General features: G+C 33.6%; 2 protein-coding genes across 9 annotated transcripts; one reads left to right on the top strand and one right to left on the bottom strand.

Annotated features, from left to right (window-relative positions):
- Positions 1-4,154: 4,154 nt before the first annotated feature.
- On the top strand, positions 4,155-12,003 carry LOC129293165 (mitogen-activated protein kinase kinase kinase YODA-like). 2 transcript variants are annotated; one of them, XM_054930966.1, is made up of 13 exons: positions 4,155-4,232; positions 4,317-4,437; positions 5,227-5,973; positions 6,124-6,861; positions 6,979-7,066; positions 7,204-7,266; positions 7,435-7,595; positions 7,720-7,798; positions 8,413-8,472; positions 8,563-8,670; positions 8,972-9,211; positions 10,403-10,494; positions 10,635-12,003. In XM_054930966.1, the coding sequence occupies exons 3-13, from the start codon at positions 5,420-5,422 to the stop codon at positions 11,146-11,148; spliced, it is 2,697 nt and encodes an 898-aa protein (XP_054786941.1). In that variant the 5' UTR covers positions 4,155-4,232; positions 4,317-4,437; positions 5,227-5,419; the 3' UTR covers positions 11,149-12,003. The 2 variants fall into 2 exon arrangements, with proteins under 2 accessions (XP_054786941.1, XP_054786940.1); XM_054930965.1 differs by having other exon boundaries at positions 4,172-4,437.
- A 674-nt stretch (positions 12,004-12,677) lies between these two features.
- On the bottom strand, positions 12,678-18,009 carry LOC129293166 (short-chain dehydrogenase TIC 32, chloroplastic-like). 7 transcript variants are annotated; one of them, XM_054930967.1, is made up of 11 exons: positions 17,816-18,009; positions 17,061-17,298; positions 16,834-16,913; positions 16,123-16,276; positions 15,897-15,975; positions 15,725-15,749; positions 15,548-15,631; positions 15,264-15,370; positions 14,299-14,383; positions 14,073-14,119; positions 12,678-13,105 (listed from the first exon to the last, which is right to left on the bottom strand). In XM_054930967.1, the coding sequence occupies exons 1-11, from the start codon at positions 17,919-17,921 to the stop codon at positions 12,944-12,946; spliced, it is 1,167 nt and encodes a 388-aa protein (XP_054786942.1). In that variant the 5' UTR covers positions 17,922-18,009; the 3' UTR covers positions 12,678-12,943. The 7 variants fall into 7 exon arrangements, 5 of the variants coding, with proteins under 5 accessions (XP_054786942.1, XP_054786943.1, XP_054786945.1 ...); XM_054930968.1 differs by having other exon boundaries at positions 12,678-13,023; XM_054930970.1 differs by having other exon boundaries at positions 17,675-17,953.
- Positions 18,010-18,129: the final 120 nt, after the last annotated feature.

Raw genomic sequence — 18,129 nt, 5'->3', positions numbered from 1 at the left:
TTTAATTAATTTGAATGTAATTTTATTTTATCAGTTTGGTTAAGGGGAAGGGGAGATTTCTAGAGAGTTAGTTCATTTTAAAAGAATTAGAGAAGTGAAGTTGAAAACTTTTAATTAATTCTCCAAACTCTTTTATATTACGTCTTATTTTTATTAAAATTTTATAACTCCAGGTACCTTCCGTTCATCTGATTTCTTTTTTTTTTTGGGGGGGGGGGTTGTTAATGTATCATATTAACGTGAAGGAGAGGCGTACAAGGATAATGAATGGCGTGATTTTTTTTTATAACACGAAATATTTAATCAATATTACTTGTATAAAGTCAATAAAGTATATTAACACTTAATACTTGACCAATCTATTCGTAAACCTTTTAAATAAATTTTTACTAATTACCTATTTATTTTTCTAGAGCTTTTTCTGAATGAAATCTTTTCTACTCCATGTTGATTTAAACACAATGTCATGTTCTTTTTTTTTATTTTAACTAGACAGTTTTTCATGCATTGAACAAGTTAAAATTAAAAAATTTAAAAAAAATATTATTAACACCATTGATATCGACACATTTAATATGGTTAAATTTTTAAAAGTTCCTCTATTCAATTATTTTTTTTTGAATATTTTATTTATACATATTTTGTATTTATTTCTTGAGTTTATAGTAAAAAATCTGTTTAAAAAATACATATTCTTAGAGTGCTTAGAAAATATTAGCCCTAAAAAAATACTTCTTTATATTTCTCAATAACCCCTCACTTTCAGTTACATAAAAAAAATTAGATATGAGTTTATAAATTATGATATAAATTGTATTTCCATAAATATGGATATAAGAAAAAATTTGAAGGAATCCCTCTTTTTTAAATTGTATTTTTTAATTCCTATTCTTCTTCTTTTTTAAACAAAAAGGCCATAAAAAAATATATCTATCACTCAAGTTTTGCTTGTTTAGAGTCCTTAAGTAGTCGTCGCATTGTTCTGTCAACGTAGAATGTATGGTAAAACATCTATAATTTGAAGGGTCAAAACCATAAAATAAAGATTGATGATGCAAATTAAATTTTTTTCTTTTTTTATAGATAATATTTATGGATGATAATTGATGAAAGTTGATTGATATTGAGTATAATGAATCAGGAGAATACATAGAAAATAAGAAAAAAAATTAAATCTCATTGATTAGGAAAATTAAAAAGGCATGAGAAAGTATAGCGAGTGTAGAATGATAGTCAAATAGAGTTAATGCTAACGATTAAAAAAATTAAAAGTGAAACTGCTCTTAAATCAATGGTCTCATGAAATAGATCAAAAATATGTGGAAAATAGAAAAAAAAAATCTCATTGAATAGGAAAATGAAAAGGCATAGAAAAATATAGCAAATGGAGAAAAATAGCTAAATGAAGTTAATGCTAATGATTCAAAAAATTTGAATTATGAGACCACTTTTGAATCAATACTTTCGTAAAAATAGATTGAAGATACATGAAAAAAATAAACTAAATTTCATTAATGAATTAAGAGAAACTTTCATATTAACATTAGTATAAAATCTATTAACCAATGAGAGTCAATTTTTTTTAAATAGGATTATTCTTAAATTAATGCTCCTGTGAAACTAAACTAAAAATACATGCAAAATAAGAAAATAAACTAAATTTCATTAAATGCTCCCATGAAAGTATACTGAAAATATATAAAAAATAAAAAAATAAATTAAATCTCATTAATGAATTAAGAGAAATTTTTATATTAACATTAGCATAAAATCTATTTATCAAGAAGAGTCAAATATTTTTTTTTAAAAATAGGATTACTATTAAATCAATGCTCCCGTGAAACTAAATTAAAAATAAGAAAATAAATTAAATCTCATTGAATGCTCTCATGACAGTATACTAAAAATACATGAAAAATAAAAAAATAAATTAAACTTCATTAATGAATCAAGAGAAATTTTTATATTAATATTAGCCTAAAATCTATTAATCAATGAGAGTTAAGTTTTTTTTTATCAATCAAAAATATATATATTCATGATAAGACAAGATGCCTTGAAAAGAAAAACTAAAACACATGGAGAGTGCAACAAATTTGGGCCATGAATAGGAAAAAAATGGAGTAAGTTGATGGTCCCATTTAAGTTGTGAATTGCAGTTTAAAACTTGAAATTGAAAATAGGTAGAGCTGCATGAAAAATTGATTGAACAAATGAGAGAAGAAAATTAAATTTTAACTAAAATAAAATAACCAATGACAAGGCTCAAAATTTAACCAATGAATGCTTTCTATAAAATTTGTTAATATATATTGATATAAAAGGCAACGTTATGTTTTTTTTTTTTCTTTTTGCTACACAGGCAAACAATGACAATAGAGAAGTAAATCAAACAAAAATTTGTGAAAACATTTGTTAAATATTTCAATCACAATTTTGTAAATCTTACTAGCAACCCATTTTGTTTATGCTTATTTTATGAAAAAAATTATTTTTTAATACATTTATTTTATGAGTTTTTATGATATCGGCTTAAATTTTTAAAAATAATTTAAATCTGAAAAAAAAATATATTTCTAGTTATTTTAAAAAGTTATCTCAAATAGCTTATAAAAAAAAATTTGATGCGATAAATGAGAGAAAATGTTTTAAAACTATGGAATATATAAAAAAATATCTTAAAATTTTAAAATAATTAAATAATAACTTATTTTTATAAGATAAAAATTAAAGAAGATATCATGACATTTGAAAATAACTAACCGGTAGTCACCTTTTTACTATTACAACTAAATATAAAATAATGTATATTTTTTATAAAATATATGTAAAATAAATATCTTTTTAATTAATCCCTAAATTATTGAAAAATTAATTTTTAATCTTAAATAAATAGGTCCTAAACTCAATTACAACAGTTTCTCTAAATAATTTTGCAATTGAAATTTATTTGAAAACTTTCCTCAGCATTAAAAAAATCCTGCTTAATTTATTTTTCTAAATATTTATATCCACGTGAATATAAATATTTATATCATATACAAATATTTTAATCTCAAAATAATTTGTTTTGTTTTATTTGTATTGCATATTGATTCATTCTGTCTACCAATAACCAATAATTTTCTAACTGAAAAATTACTAGCAAGAACTATAATATCCTAAAAGAACTATTATAAAATAAAGCCCTCGCATGGAATGATCTGTAAAATTAGCTGCGCTGGTTGCAGGAATCAAATCCAAATGCCAATTCCATGATGGTGCAGCGTGGTGATATAAAACTTGATTCCTCTTAAAACTGAATTAAAAATAAGCCCAAAAAAAAAAGTGTTTAAAGGGTTTTGTATTGATGGAGGGTGATAAAATATGCTAAAAATCATATATATAGTTTTAAATATTAAATATTAAATTATAATTAATTTTTAAAAAATTATACTCCCTTTATTAAAAAATATAAGGCATTTTTAATCGAAACTCACCTTCCAATAAAATGGTTACCTACTTTCAAATTAACCATATTTTTTCATATTTATCCCTATTAAACACCTTATAATAAATATAAAATTATTATCAATAACGGTACTTTTGAGCAAAAGACACTGATTACACCTCGAAAGACTAAAAATGCTTTATATTTTTATACGTTTAACTTTTTAAAAAATATCTTACATTTATAAACAGAGGGAGTAGTTATTTTAAAAAGTCAAAAAATATTTTTTAAAAAATAACACTTAACCTTATACATTTAGTATCATCTTGTCCAATCAAATTAAAATAAGTAAATTTTAAAATGTTAATAAGATTTAAACAAGAGTGTACTATGAAATAGAAAATATATAAAAAAATTAAATTTCTTAATTTAATTAAAAATAAGTATATTACATTATAAGGTTAATTATATAAGTTTTTTTTTTCACAAAATATTATCCAATTTGAAATCAATTATAATATTATATAATTTTAACAATATTTTTTTAAATTTTACATGTATGCAAAGAATTGATAATAATTTTGATCTTCTAAAATAATTTTTTTCATTTAAAAATTTTATTATAAGTGTCACTAGTTATAATTTTATTTTAAGTCATAATTTTTTAAATATGATAATAAGTATAAGCATTTATACTTCTATTAGTATTTTTTATTCAATTATTAAGAATCAACGCATGGAGACCAAATTGCCTTAGCTCGGAGACACTCTCTTTCTCTCTCCTATCTCGCTCCCCCTTTGTGTACGCGATCTCTTTCACTGCCTTTCAATTCGGAAATTTCTCCATACATGAATGCAAAATCCTTCTCCATTTCTTGTATTGTAGATTTCATGGATCTTGTTTGGGCTCTTGCGGAGTTCTGAACGACTCAGGAATGTTCTCATTCAGATTTGAGCTAAAATTATTCAGTGGGTCGAGTTCAGATTCACGCCTTTGACTGTTGAGAGTAAGTCTCCTTCTTTTGTGCACTTTCAGTTCCTCTCGTGGCCAATTTTAGTGTATGATCAATAGGTTTACTTGATTTAGCTGTTTCTTTCCTCAATAACATGTTATTAGTGGATTAGTGTTTAGTGGATCTGTGCTTCGAGGCGATTCTTTTAAGCCGTTGGGGACGGTAATCTTGCTTGGGATTCGGAGAAATTCGGTGAAGTAAAAGAGTGAATTCGCAAGTTTGAAATTTCATTCTAAACCTTTGGGGTCGTTGGCAATCTGGGTATTGGAGCACTCACATAATGGGAACCCATCCTTGCAGATTAGTTTAACCGAGGACCAGCACTCTTTTTCTTTGACGATCTAATATAATCTAGGATTGTCCAAGCTATAAGTTGATTAAGTTTCTCAGCCTATTTTCGAACCTAGGATGTGTAGTATTTTAAAGTTGGACCGTAATGAATTTATGCTGATGAAAGGTTGTGAATGTAATGAGTTCTTAAGTTTTGGAAAATTTGTATTCTAAAATCAAGATCTGTATTGCAATGGATGTCTTGTTTCATTAATTTTTGTTTTGGGTTGGGGAGCTTCATGTAGTATGTTATTTTGCGACCTTGAATGGTTAATAACTGGCGCTAACACAACACCTGCGATTTATCTATTTGGATAACTTGCAATTGTAGAATATTGGATTAAATATATAACATGCATATATTAAACTCATCGGCAAAAGACTTGTCAACTTTTTCTTTTTTGCTAGAAGACTTGTGAACTGATTGGGAATGTGCATTTCCCTCTTTTGCAGGTCCATTGTTTCATTTTAGAGCTACTTCTTTTGTTATTACTGAATCCCTTATTGGTGAAGCTTGTGACTGGATCATAACATTGATTGCTTCGTCTTCTGATGATGATGATGATTAAGTGATTATATATTCATACTATTAATGGGAATATCTTAAGAAATTTGCTTGCCACACCTTAATATATCAAAGACAAATATGCCTTCCTGGTGGGGGAAATCATCGTCAAAAGAAACCAAGAAAAAAGGGAGTAAGGAAAGTTTCATTGATACATTACAAAGGAAACTTAAAATCCCATCTGAAGGTAAGGTAAGCAGTAGGTCTGGAGGACCTAGGAGAAACTGCAATGACACAATTTCAGAAAAGGGAGCTCAGTCTCCAGCTGAATCAAGGTCTCCTTCACCATCCAAAGTAGCAAGGTGTCAAAGTTTTGCTGAAAGGCCTCATGCTCAGCCACTACCACTTCCTGGCAGGCATCCTTCATGTATAGGACGAACAGATTCTGAAATTTGTATATCATCAAAGTCAAGAGGGGAGAAGGGTTCCAAGACATCAATGTATCGGCCACTCCCAAGACCTGCATGCATTCGTAATAGGCCAAACCCTACAGATTTAGATGGAGACCCTATCACTGCATCAGTATGTAGTGAAAGCTCTGCTGATAGTGATGAGCCAGCTGACTCATGTCAACGCAGTCCGCTGGCAACTGACTCAGAGACTGGGACTAGAACTGCTGCTGGCAGCCCTTCCAGGTAATCTCAACAAACAGCCACCGTTATGTTACTGGATTGAATATTTTGTTACATACAGGTGTCTAGGTTATTTTGATATGTTATATGGATTAGTTTTAAATTTTTTCTTTCGTAGTCACCCCTGACAAAAGTGTTAATCTATTTCTGAAGCTCAATGCTCAAGGATCAATCATCTACTGTTTTACAAGTAAATTCAAGAGAGGTCAAAAAGCCAGCAAACATTCTGAGCAATCACGTATCTCCTACTTCCCCCAAACGGAGACCTTTAAGCAATCACGTGCCAAATCTACAGGTTCCTCCTCATGCTATTCTCTTTAGTGCTCCTGACAGCTCCAAGTCAAGTCCATCAAGAAGTCCATTGAGAGCACCTGGCACAGAACAAGTGCTGAGCTCTGCTTTTTGGGCTGGAAAGCAATATTCAGAGGTCAATTTGATTGGATCTGGGCAGTGCTCCAGTCCAGGTTCTGGTCAGAACTCTGGGCATAATTCGATGGGAGGAGACATGACAGGACAGATATTTTGGCAACCAAGTAGGGGTAGCCCTGAGTATTCTCCTGTTGTTAGCCCCAGAATGACTAGTCCAGGTCCAAGCTCTAGGATTCAAAGTGGAGCTGTCACACCCATTCATCCTAGGGCTGGGGCAACACCCACTGAATCCCAGACTGGATGGGTTGATGATGGTAAACAACAGAGTCATCGTCTGCCCCTTCCACCCCTAACAGTTACCAATTCCTTGCCTTTCTCTCACTCAAATTCGGCAGCAACATCTCCGTCTATGCCAAGAAGTCCAGGAAGAGCAGATAATCCTTTAAGCCCTGGCTCTCGATGGAAAAAGGGAAAGCTGCTGGGAAGAGGTACATTTGGACATGTCTATGTTGGCTTCAATAGGTATGTGCTTTGGACAAGAAGTTCTTAATTCATTGCAAATCAATTAAAATATATTCTAGTTTTCCCACGTATGCATTATGTGATATATACTGAGATGAAAATGTTTGTCTCTTGTAGTGAAAGTGGTGAGATGTGCGCAATGAAGGAGGTAACACTGTTCTCAGATGATGCCAAGTCCAAGGAAAGTGCAAAGCAATTAATGCAGGTGATTTGAACCCTTTTTAGGTGTAGGAAATCTCCATACAGGTTTATAATACCTTGTCTTTATGGGCAGTAAGACAGCTTCAAGTTTGTTTCAAAATTTACCTTGTTTTGGAGATCTTATTCTGAACTTTCTTGCAGGAAATTGCTCTATTAAGTCGTTTACGGCATCCCAATATTGTGCAGTATTATGGTTCTGAAACAGTAAGTTTTATCTTTCATTTATAGTTAAAGTCCAATTGGTCAAGAAATGTCTGGTGAAAAGTTATTAAGCACTGGAGGTTAAACTAAAAGTGCAGAAGTAAAACTTTGTTAACAATGCGTGTTTTTGTACTGTACTTATAGAAGCTATAAATAATATTTCTTGAGCAGGTAGATGACAAGCTTTACATATACCTGGAGTATGTGTCTGGAGGCTCCATATATAAACTTCTTCAAGAATATGGGAAATTTGGTGAACTAGCTATCCGCAACTATACCCAACAAATTTTGTCAGGGCTTGCTTATTTACATGCTAAAAATACTGTCCACAGGTGAACTATGTTGTCTATTCGTGCTCTTGATAGTTTTTTTTTTCTTTTTTTCGCTTTTGCTGTATAATGTTGTTTTTCTAAAAGATTGATGTGTCTATAAAAAAAATTGTACTTACTTGTAAAGGGACATCAAGGGAGCAAATATACTTGTAGATCAAAATGGCCGAGTAATCAAGTTGGCAGACTTTGGCATGGCAAAACATGTAAGTTATGAGATAGTTACTATCGTTAATTTCTGCATTGAAACTAAATAAGTTAGATATGTAAGCTTTATTCTGGTGCTTATGTCATGAATTAAGGATGAAACTCATTAATAAAGTCCAATATTTTTGAGGATTCTGGCTTTTCAGAACAGGAGAAACTGCAGTTTTGCAAGTATACTGAGGGTGACTGATAACAAAGAAAAACAAATGAACAGGAAAAAAATCTACCTATAAAAGAGAATGGTAGATGCCAGAATTGATGTAGAAGAGAAAGTAGAAAGGGAAATTCAAGAAAATCTGGTTCTCCCACCTGGAACTGCCATTCTTTTGCAAATGTATTATTAATAATGATGTCCCCATTCAGTGCTGTAAAGAACAATCAGTTAGCTGATTTTCTTCCTGTTCAATATTCTTTAATCTTACTTTCTAGGAAAAAAAATTATATATTTTGTAATTCACAAAATTACCCACATGACTGCTATTATTGCAAATTGTATTGCAGTTGGAAATAATATATCTCCTTTTCTTTTTGGCATTTCCTGCTTATGGTACAGTTAGTGTGAGATTGCTTGACTTGTTCTTTTTTTCTATTTTATGCCTTGTATGGTTTGCAGATAACAGGGCAATCATGTCCATTATCATTCAAGGGAAGTCCTTACTGGATGGCTCCCGAGGTATATATTTCTTCTTTTAGGTTCAATTCTCTGCACATATAATTATGTTTTAGTTTTGTGAATCAGTGTCTCTGCTTTCTGTTTCTCTAGGTCATAAAGAACTCTAGTGGTCGCAACCTTGCTGTGGATATATGGAGTCTTGGTTGCACAGTTTTGGAAATGGCTACAACTAAGCCTCCTTGGAGCCAATATGAAGGGGTAGTTATTTTTGTGAATTAATTGCATCTCTTATATTTTCCCCTTTCCATGTGAATCCATCTGCTCATTCTTTTTTTGTTCTAGAAATAACATTTTTAATTTTTTAAATCATAACATGGTATGTTTGAAATGGTGAGAAGTTATGGCATTAGCATATGTAGCAATCTAGTGGCAGATGGAGGATTATTCATAACTAAAATAAAGTTTATCGTAATATGGCTTGTCTAGATCATGTACGCACACATGCTAAACACACGAGTTTTGCTATTGCAAGTATCTAATAGATTATTCTTTGCAACAGGTTGCTGCCATGTTTAAGATTGGTAATAGCAAGGAACTCCCAACAATCCCAGATCACCTCTCAAATGAAGGAAAGGATTTTGTTCGGAAATGTCTACAACGTAACCCACAGGATCGTCCTTCAGCCCAAGAACTGTTAGACCACCCTTTTGTAAAATGTGCTGCGCCTTTGGAAAGACCTATTCTTGGTGCTGAATCATCAGATCAGGTCTCTGTTATTGCGCTTGGAGCAAAATCTCTGGTAATATTATATTCTATCTCCAACACATAAAATATAAAAAATCTTTTTTCCTTTTCCCTGGATGCTATTTCCATATTCTAATGATAAAAGTGGGGGTGGGGGGTAGCATGTTTGTCTTTCACCATGTGTCATGCTTTTGTATCAAGTTATCCCTCTATCTTGTTGCTATGCATGATAGAAATGAATAACAACTATCTACCATGCTTCATGAAAATATAATATTAATTCTTTGTTGCACTTTAGCCTTTTACGGCTCTTAAGGTTGAGAGTGTGGTCTTGGCATGTAGTTCTATGAGAGACTAGAATATAGGTTTAAAATGCAAGACCTTTATTCTCATTTCCTCTTCCAAATTTAAAACCTTGATTCTTTTGCATTTGTATGAAGAAGAAAGGATTCTGGCTCTTGTTTGTTTGTATGTTTAAATAAATAATTCCGTTAATGATTGATGTCAGCAGAATTATGATTTTTTAAATGATAAAGATAGCAAGGCAAATTATATGAAGTAGTTCCTTACTTCTCTTTAAGATATGATTTTTCTAAGTGATAGAGGCTAAAGTAGGAATTAGACTGGGCTACTTCTCCATCGGATCAAGCTGGAATTTAACCTTATCACATGTGGCTTGGAAGAAGGAAAAAAGCTATAAATATTGCAATTGTTTTTTCATGTCTGTTATGCCCATATGCCCCATTGGAGGCTGCACACTGCATCCAGTTGAGGCCTTTCATGACCTGTTTAGAGTTTGTTGTACAACAATAATTTCTTCCCGTGTATTGCACAGGCGTCATAATTTAAGAGAATCATAATATACCAAATTTAAGTTTAGATAATTCCATGCTTGTATGCATTGAGATGTTTATCGCAATATTGAAAATTTAAGTAGTCTTTGGATGAGATGAAAATTTGAGCGGCATGGAGATCAGTTTCATAAGAACTCAAAGCTATTGAAGGACAAGTCAACTGAACAATGTTTGCCATTTCTCTTTTACCCCCCCCCCTCCAACCTCCGAGCGCCCCAAAGATGCTTCTGGAAATAATAATAATAATAATAACAACTGAGAACATAAGCCCACATAGGTTGCTTAATCCCACAGAAGTAAGGCCAATAGAGTTATGAAGTTTTTTAATATACAGGTTGCCCTTTTGTTTCCTGTTATTATATTAATTGCATCCATCTGTGATGAATATTCAGGGTGCTGGACAAGGAAGAAACCTCTCTGCCCTGGATAACGACAGGCTTTCTGTTCATTCGTCAAGGGTGTTGAAAATTAACCCGCATGCGAGGTCTCTCTCATTCTCTCTCTCTCTCTCTCTCTCTCTCTCTCACACACACACACACACACACACACACACGGACACGCACACAAATGCGCACATGATGTTTGCTGATGTTTGGTGTCTGAAATAATTTCATTAATCTCCAGTAATGAAATCCATATTCCAAGGAATATTTCTTGCCCTGTCTCTCCCATCGGAAGCCCACTTTTGCGGTCAAGATCACCACAGCACATGAATGGGAGAATGTCTCCCTCTCCTATATCTAGCCCCCGTACAGTTTCTGGCGCATCCACACCTCTCACTGGTGGTAGTGGTGCTATTCCATTTGGCAATCACCTGAAACAGTCAGCTTACTATCAAGAGGGTCTTGCAAGCTTGCCAAAGCACTCAAATGGTATCTACATTAGTAACCCTGCTCATCATGACTCGAGTGTTGACATTTTTTGCACCCAGCAAATGGGGTCTCAAACAGAATTGATTCTGAGTGACAATGATGTTCTGGGGAAGCATTTTGCGAGGCCTTCTGTTGAGCCTTATGATGTTCAGTCAGTCTTGGCTGATCGTGTTTCCCGACAGCTACTGGGAGATCATGTTAAAATTAACCCGTCCCTGGATCTTAGTCCCAATTCTTCTTTGCTCAACCGGTCAAATGCTCTATGACTTGAGTCATTTTCCTGGACTTAGTCCAAGCAATCCTTCAAGTTTGACTGAAGATCATCTGGTTGCACAGGTCTGTTAATTGTTCTAATTACTGAGGAAGTAATTGTACAATAAGGAGAATTAATGTAATAAATTTGGATCTGGGAATAGACTTGCTGGGACCACACAGTCCATTTTCTTTGGCATCAAGCTCAGGCATGTGGCGTTCATATCTTTACTTGTTGAGCAAACTAAACCACGTTATGAAACTCTCTGACATGATTCATTTATATCAGCTTACACATAGTCGTTCTGGAAAAGAAGTTTGCAGTTATCTGTAGCATGTTTAGGATGCACCATCAACTTATGAAAGGTTGAGAACTTGAATGATTTAGAAGCGAAAAAAGTTGAATTGGTAAAAACTTTAGCTTGTGGACTATTTTGGGAGGTCGGTTATTGGTACATAAAGATGGGAAGCTGGATTGGGTTCCTGCATTTGTTGATGTGAAGTCGAAGACTTGAAGGACCCCGTTCATCTGCTGCTGTGCTTGATGCGGGTTCAGGTGTACTACTGTCATTGAAGACCTTATTAAAGGATCAATTATGTACATTGTTAATTGAAGTAAAATGGATGAAGTTTGATATTGTGATCCTCTCATCTGGTTTGTACAGGGCTTATTTGGTGGGTGAACCTTCTGTTTTCGTTATACATCTTTGCATGTTGATACAAGACTGATCTGCTGGCAACTTTCTTGACATGAAATTTAGATAGAATTGATCTACCAACAATTTGGTAGGCTAAAACCACAGTGGGAATCAAATATGTTAGTATATTTTTTTGCAATGAAATCAACCGTGTGTTTTTTTTTTTGTTTACATGTTGATCTATGTTCAATTTACTGTTGTTAGGCAAATTTGAATCTACCTGAACAGGTTATGTTGGGAATTGTTCGCTGCCGGAAGCTAATTCTTTTTCAGAATCAAATTGACAGGTTTTTTGACGTTACGTTCACAACTTGACACTTTTTTTTAAGACCTTGAGTTCACGACTTCACATGCAACACCACTGTATATACAATTAAAATGATTGGAAATTATGTTTAAAAATTCTTCTCATTGCAGCCAAAATATACAGGAAGAATTACTTTAAGCTCTTACTCAAGACAATTAATTACTTTTAGGTCTATTAATAACTGAGTTTAGGAGAATGAAAATACATTTGTATTGGGTGGGACTTGTATGTAATTCTCCCAAATATACACACATATATACCTAAATTAAAAGTACTCCAAATATAGGCGTTAAAAAAAAAAAAAAAGGTTTTCGTAGCTTGTTCAGTTCAGTTCACTTCGGTATGTGCACATCGTCCATTCGGTTATTTTGATTTTACGAATTGTCCTACCGAACCAATGGGCACAACCTCCTAGCCAAAAAAAGAAGAAAAAAACAATTTTAAAGCATATTACAAAGTTGGTCAAAAAAAAAAGCATATTACAAAAGACCCTACTAGTTAAGTATGCCAGACTTCAAAATAACAAAAGTAAACGCAATTCTAAAATGCATCGTCCGCCAGTTAAACATAGAATGGCCAAACAAAATTGTTATTACAAAATTTCAAGCATAAATTAAGCTGAACCCATCTCTAAGACATGAAAATCATTTACCACATCAAATAAGGCTTTTCAAATATCTAGCAAGGTGTGGTGTCATGCAGCGAGATAGTGAGATTCAGTGAGCAGGAATGTTTGTTTAAATCTTCATTCACATGACCAAACGCCAAAGCAAAAATTACACATTAGCCTTTAGGAACCTGAAATCAACTTTGAACCAAGTCTGACGTATATTCCCAGAGTTTCCTTGCCAAATCTGGATCTGATGCTTGTAAGCTTGTTTCAGCTGCATTACAGTCAGCAAAGTAACATCCAGTTATCCCTTTAACTTGTGGATGCAAAGCCACATAGCATGTGGTTGCTGCCCCCTATATAATATGAGGAAAAAGCAGACTCGATAAGTTCCATTAAAGCTTTAACTACATGATGCAGAGCCAACCGGTAATTGAGGCATATATATCTCTGCTCAAATTCCACGTTTATAAATGATAAATACAAGTAGCACCATAGCATGCTGATGTTAAAAAACGTTAAATAAATTTTGAAGTACTCTAGGACTTAAAAAAAAAAAAAAACAAAGATGTATAAGTGAAAAAACTAGACAAACTTGTATGTATTAAATATAAAAAATAAAAAGAATTATTTTTATTTTATCTATCAAAATTATCAAGCCCGATTCATTTAACTATATAAAGCTTAACGGGCACGGTTCTTTTAGGGTTTTAAAAAGGGAAAATGATAAGGACACATTCAAAAATTTAATTAGGGAAAAGGGCCAAGACTTCTCTAGCCAAAAACACGAAAGAAAAAGTGCAGCATACAGAAGCTCAATTGCAGAACATGTAAGATAAAATACATATTCTTCTGTGTTATCGAAAAAAGATCTAGTAAAAAATTTTCATTTTAGCTTCCATATTTTGCTTTTTTTTTTCTTGTGTTTTTGGTTGGAGAATTCTATGTCCTTTTTTCCAAATATTTTTGCCATTAGATCCTTAATCCCAATTTTTCCTAAAAAACCATGCTTGATTCATTTTCAACATGGAAAGAGACTGTCCAGCTGTTCTTCACTCTGATTTTTTATCAGAACTTTTATTTGGTCTTTCTATTTGAGTTTTTACTTGCTCTCTCTATTTTAAGATTTCATACCTGAAACTTTCTGTACTTATTTTCTGTCTTAGTACAATTTTTTTCTTTTATCCAAAATATACAAGCTTTATATGTTCACCCGAACTTGTTCATTCAACAAACAAATCAAACCAAAACTCAGGTAGCTCATAAATAGCTTATTTAGAGCTCTATCCTCCCTTTCTTTTGTTTCCCATAAACATCAGTTACCTGGTGTATATTTTTCATCACAAATTTTCCAAAGAGTCCAACTAAGCCTGCATAAAATAAGACCAAAATCATAATTTAATAAGGTCACCTCATTAGAAAAAAAAATGAGAAAACAAGAAAAAAATGCCATATCTAACATGAATATAAGATTAATGTACAAGGGGTGGTCTTAAATCTTCCACACAGATTAGTACGGAAGCAAAGGGCACCACCAAAAAGGACTCACCATCAATCAAGCTGTGATGACGGAATAGATTAGTGGCAATTGCTCCTGGGTGAAGTGAATTTGCAGTTATGTCCACACCCTCCTCCTGTTATTGGTAAACATCAAATAGTTAGACAGCCATTGAAATGTGCTAAATCACATTTGATAGGGAGAAAATTGTCAGAATAAAGAACTTCACATTTCACATAAAAGGAAAAAGAATGCAATTCATGATATGCAGGAGAGACCTTTTAGGCATACAGCACCCTACCTATGTGATTGGTGTTACATATTCAAATAAGGTTGAAGACACAATGGCCTATTTGACCATCCATGACTGTTTCTAACTGAGAAAGCACTGCGAGATACCAAGTTTCTTGTGTAGTATGTGCATCAGTATAGATAACAGCAACAACCATATGAAAGTTCCAGTTATAATGAAGCAAGAACATCCATAAAACCAAATGCCATCCAGGATCCTAAACTTCCACATGCCTTGACTAGAACCTCCTTTAAACCTACCCCAATTATCACACCATGACCACTACCCAAAATTTTTAGCAGCGTATCATTCATTCATATCTGTTGGTGAACAAAACACATTGAAGAAGGCGGGCTTGATATCACACCATTTAGTAGTTCTTTTTAATATTAGGCTTGTATTCATTTTATTCTACAAAGAATTAACTGGTTCAATTTTACCGTATCTTTCTCTTATGTAAGCATGTTATATGTTGAACCTTTTGCAAGTTAGTTAAGGCATCTAATTTTTTAACATCCAACCCATCTATATATGTTTGGCTTGAATATTTGGAACAACAAGAATTAGAGTATGAAATATGTGAATTTTTTTAATGGCGTCAGACTCAAAAAGACCTAGATACAGAGAAACAAGTGACTTCATCCTGGAAACCTTGGATTTTCATTTGATCTATCAAAGCTCTCCAGTCATGACAACTGGGCACCTGTTGGATGGTAACAATTACCTCTATTGGTCCTAAAGCATGGTTAGATTTATCACAGCATCCAGCAAGGAGGATTACATCCCTGATGATGCTGCCCCTCCAAGTTTCAACAACCTCAAGTACAAAATCTAGATGTCCAAAAGCAATCAAATCATGTCAAGGTTGATCAACTCAATGATGAATGAAATTGGAAGGAATTTCCTTCTGCACAACAAAACAGTCTTCTGTGAAGAATAGTGCTGTACTGTTGTTTGAGATTAAAAGTCAACTTCATAAATTAAATAAAGGTGATTCAAATATTACACTCGTTATAACATCTTTGTTTATTTTTGGCTGCAGATTGATATGTTTTAGACACAAATGGAGATGCAGCAGTGAGGCAACATGTCCTGGAACATTAGTGGAGCAGGATAAGGTCTATAAACCTCTACTTGGCCTGAATCCAATACTTCAAGATATTTGGGGGAGAATAATGCATTCACCTGCTATGCTCCCTAGAGAAATTTTCTACAAGTAAAAAGAGGAAACCATGGAGAGTCTCATCCAAAGTGGTAACGAACAGCATCTTACCAACGTCTTCTGTATTATTCTCTTACACAGACAAACAGCTAGCAGATTTTACCTGCTAACAGTATCTTAAAATAAGTCATTCACCTTTAAAAGTCTTGCAAGCTCATTAGCGTGAAGAACATTAGCAAGCTTTGACTGCCCATACGCAGACAAGCTGTTATACCTGCACAAGTGAAGATCATTGATATCAGAGATTGTTCAAATTCATCTAGAACTTACCTAAGAAGTGGAGGAGCAGGAGGAGAATTCGTCGTGCCTAAATATCAGAAATGGACTGAACTGCAGTTTGGACCACCTAATATAGAGTTACCCTGATTTTTCATTGATTTTATTAAATCGAACCCCTTCAGGATATGAGAAACGGTGACGTCTTGATGAGACATTTATAATCCTTCCCTCTTTTCTATGTTCAGTGGCAGTTCGTTTCATTGTATCCAACAAAAAGTTTGTCAAAAGAAAGTGACCTGCAAGGAGAGGTCCTTACATCTCAAATTCTCTCATAAAGCAGTTCTCTGCGTGTATCACAAAGATAGTAATAATGGCCATATATTGTCTATGATAAAAAGGAAATAATAATAATAATAATAATAATAATAATCATCATCATCATCATCATCATAATACACACATGAACTTGTTATCGTAGACAGATAACAATAGCAAGGGGACCTTGCCCCAGTCCTTGGCAGTACACAAGTTCAGTTCCCAGAGTTACACTAACACTCTCAACTATATATGCTGACCATTGTTATACTTAACAGTTTAGATTAATTGAATACATTCTCAAATCCAAAATCCTCTATTATATCAACATGGCAGTAGAGCCCACCATTGCTGGGAGTCTCCAATCCTGAGACGGAGAAGGATTTGGATGGTGCGTTGGATTTAGAGAGAGATTATCTAAATATAAAAATAAGTCTACAGAATAGGTTATAAACCATCAGACGATTATATTATATATGCATCAAATTCTACATATCATGTGAATCTAAATCCTTGCATTCAATCATAAAAACCTCACCCATGTGGTTTGTCGCAAATTGTAGTTCTATATTATCTTTGGAAAGCTTGAATGGTGTTGCCATGATTCCTGCGTTATTACTTAGAACAAGAAACAAAAGGAAGGAAGAAGAATTTTCTCAATGACAGACCAAGAACACAAATTGATAATGATGAATAATGAATGGCCAAGACCACAAAAAGACGCTAGCATCTATTGCAACTGCCTAAGCATTTGCAGTGCCTTACATTAGCAAATTTAAGGGAAGACCACAAGAATTGAATTGCTTGGCAAAATTTCTGACTGATTCCATTGAGCTCAGGTCCAGCTCCATGACATCTATTTTCGCTTTGGAGTTATCATTATCTCTCATCATCGCCTCCTTGATCTGTCTACCAGCTTTAATATCTCTGATCCCCATAACTACATGGACACCACGTAAGGCAAGTACACGTGCAGTTTCAGCACCAATTCCGCTAGTTGCTCCTGCAGCAACACATCCCGCCCGGGTAAAGGAGTCATCCGTACCAGATGCTCCGAAGGGGGCAAAAATTAAAAAAAAAAAAAAAAACCATCTAGCCACTCATATTCTAGCCACAAGTAAGAACGTCTGCACCATTACCAGAAATGAGAAATTCACTAACACCTAGTCTTCTCATTCCTACTGACATCATTGAATTCGAAAACATTTTTCAGTCCGAATCAATCATACTCATTAATTTGAAGTTTTAAGTTGATGACATGAAGGACAATCTTCATCATGCCACGTATCATGAGAACAGAATACCCATCATAACAAGTAAACAAAATTTCAGCAACAAAACGAATGAAATTGAAGAAGGGAATTTCCCCCTTCTACTACCATGTCTTTCGATCAATCAAAACACGTTGCAGAGTGAAAGTCCTTCCACATTATGCTCATCACTTCAAGAATAATTACACACAAACAAAAGAGACTTGAGCACGCTCATAGCCACCGCTGAAAGATTAGGCTAATAGTGACCTGTAACAATGGCAGTGAGGCCAGTCCCATCAATTCCTCGAGTGACTTCCTCGGCCGTAGAAGAAGCTGTGAATCCAGATGGTCCCTTTTTGTTGAACAGCCACATTTTCTCTCTCTTAAGCTCTTTCTAATTCTGCTCAGTCAATAAAAACTCCCCCCCCCCCCCGGGGGATTGCGATAATTCCATTCCACGATCTTCCAGCCCCCGAAAGAATTCATGAAGGAGGTTTTTATTTGTTCATTATTGATTTTTGGATAAAGTAATATCCCATCTCCCTAATTATAAAATAATGATAAAATATATCTTACATATC

Source organism: Prosopis cineraria, unplaced genomic scaffold (genome assembly GCF_029017545.1).
Source record: "Prosopis cineraria cultivar Desert tree isolate PC_DT_omini unplaced genomic scaffold, ASM2901754v1 PC14, whole genome shotgun sequence".
Classification (NCBI taxonomy): Eukaryota; Viridiplantae; Streptophyta; class Magnoliopsida; order Fabales; family Fabaceae; genus Prosopis; species Prosopis cineraria.
Note: the sequence above shows the minus strand (reverse complement) of the source record. Positions and strands in the feature narration are given on the sequence as shown.

What these genes read in the sequence shown, in the direction of transcription:
- LOC129293165 (XM_054930966.1), top strand. Translation starts at nt 5,420, where the DNA reads ATGCCTTCCTGGTGGGGGAAATCATCGTCAAAAGAAACCAAGAAAAAA. An exon ending in AGTATTATGGTTCTGAAACA is followed by an intron (nt 7,267 to 7,434) that starts GTAAGTTTTATC and finishes TTTCTTGAGCAG; the next exon opens with GTAGATGACAAGCTTTACAT. An exon ending in ACTTTGGCATGGCAAAACAT is followed by an intron (nt 7,799 to 8,412) that starts GTAAGTTATGAG and finishes TATGGTTTGCAG; the next exon opens with ATAACAGGGCAATCATGTCC.
- LOC129293166 (XM_054930967.1), bottom strand. Translation starts at nt 17,921, where the DNA reads ATGTGGCTGTTCAACAAAAAGGGACCATCTGGATTCACAGCTTCTTCT. An exon ending in TTCTCTAGGGAGCATAGCAG is followed by an intron (nt 15,632 to 15,724) that starts GTGAATGCATTA and finishes CTAATGTTCCAG; the next exon opens with GACATGTTGCCTCACTGCTG. An exon ending in TGATGAAAAATATACACCAG is followed by an intron (nt 13,106 to 14,072) that starts GTAACTGATGTT and finishes CATATTATATAG; the next exon opens with GGGGCAGCAACCACATGCTA.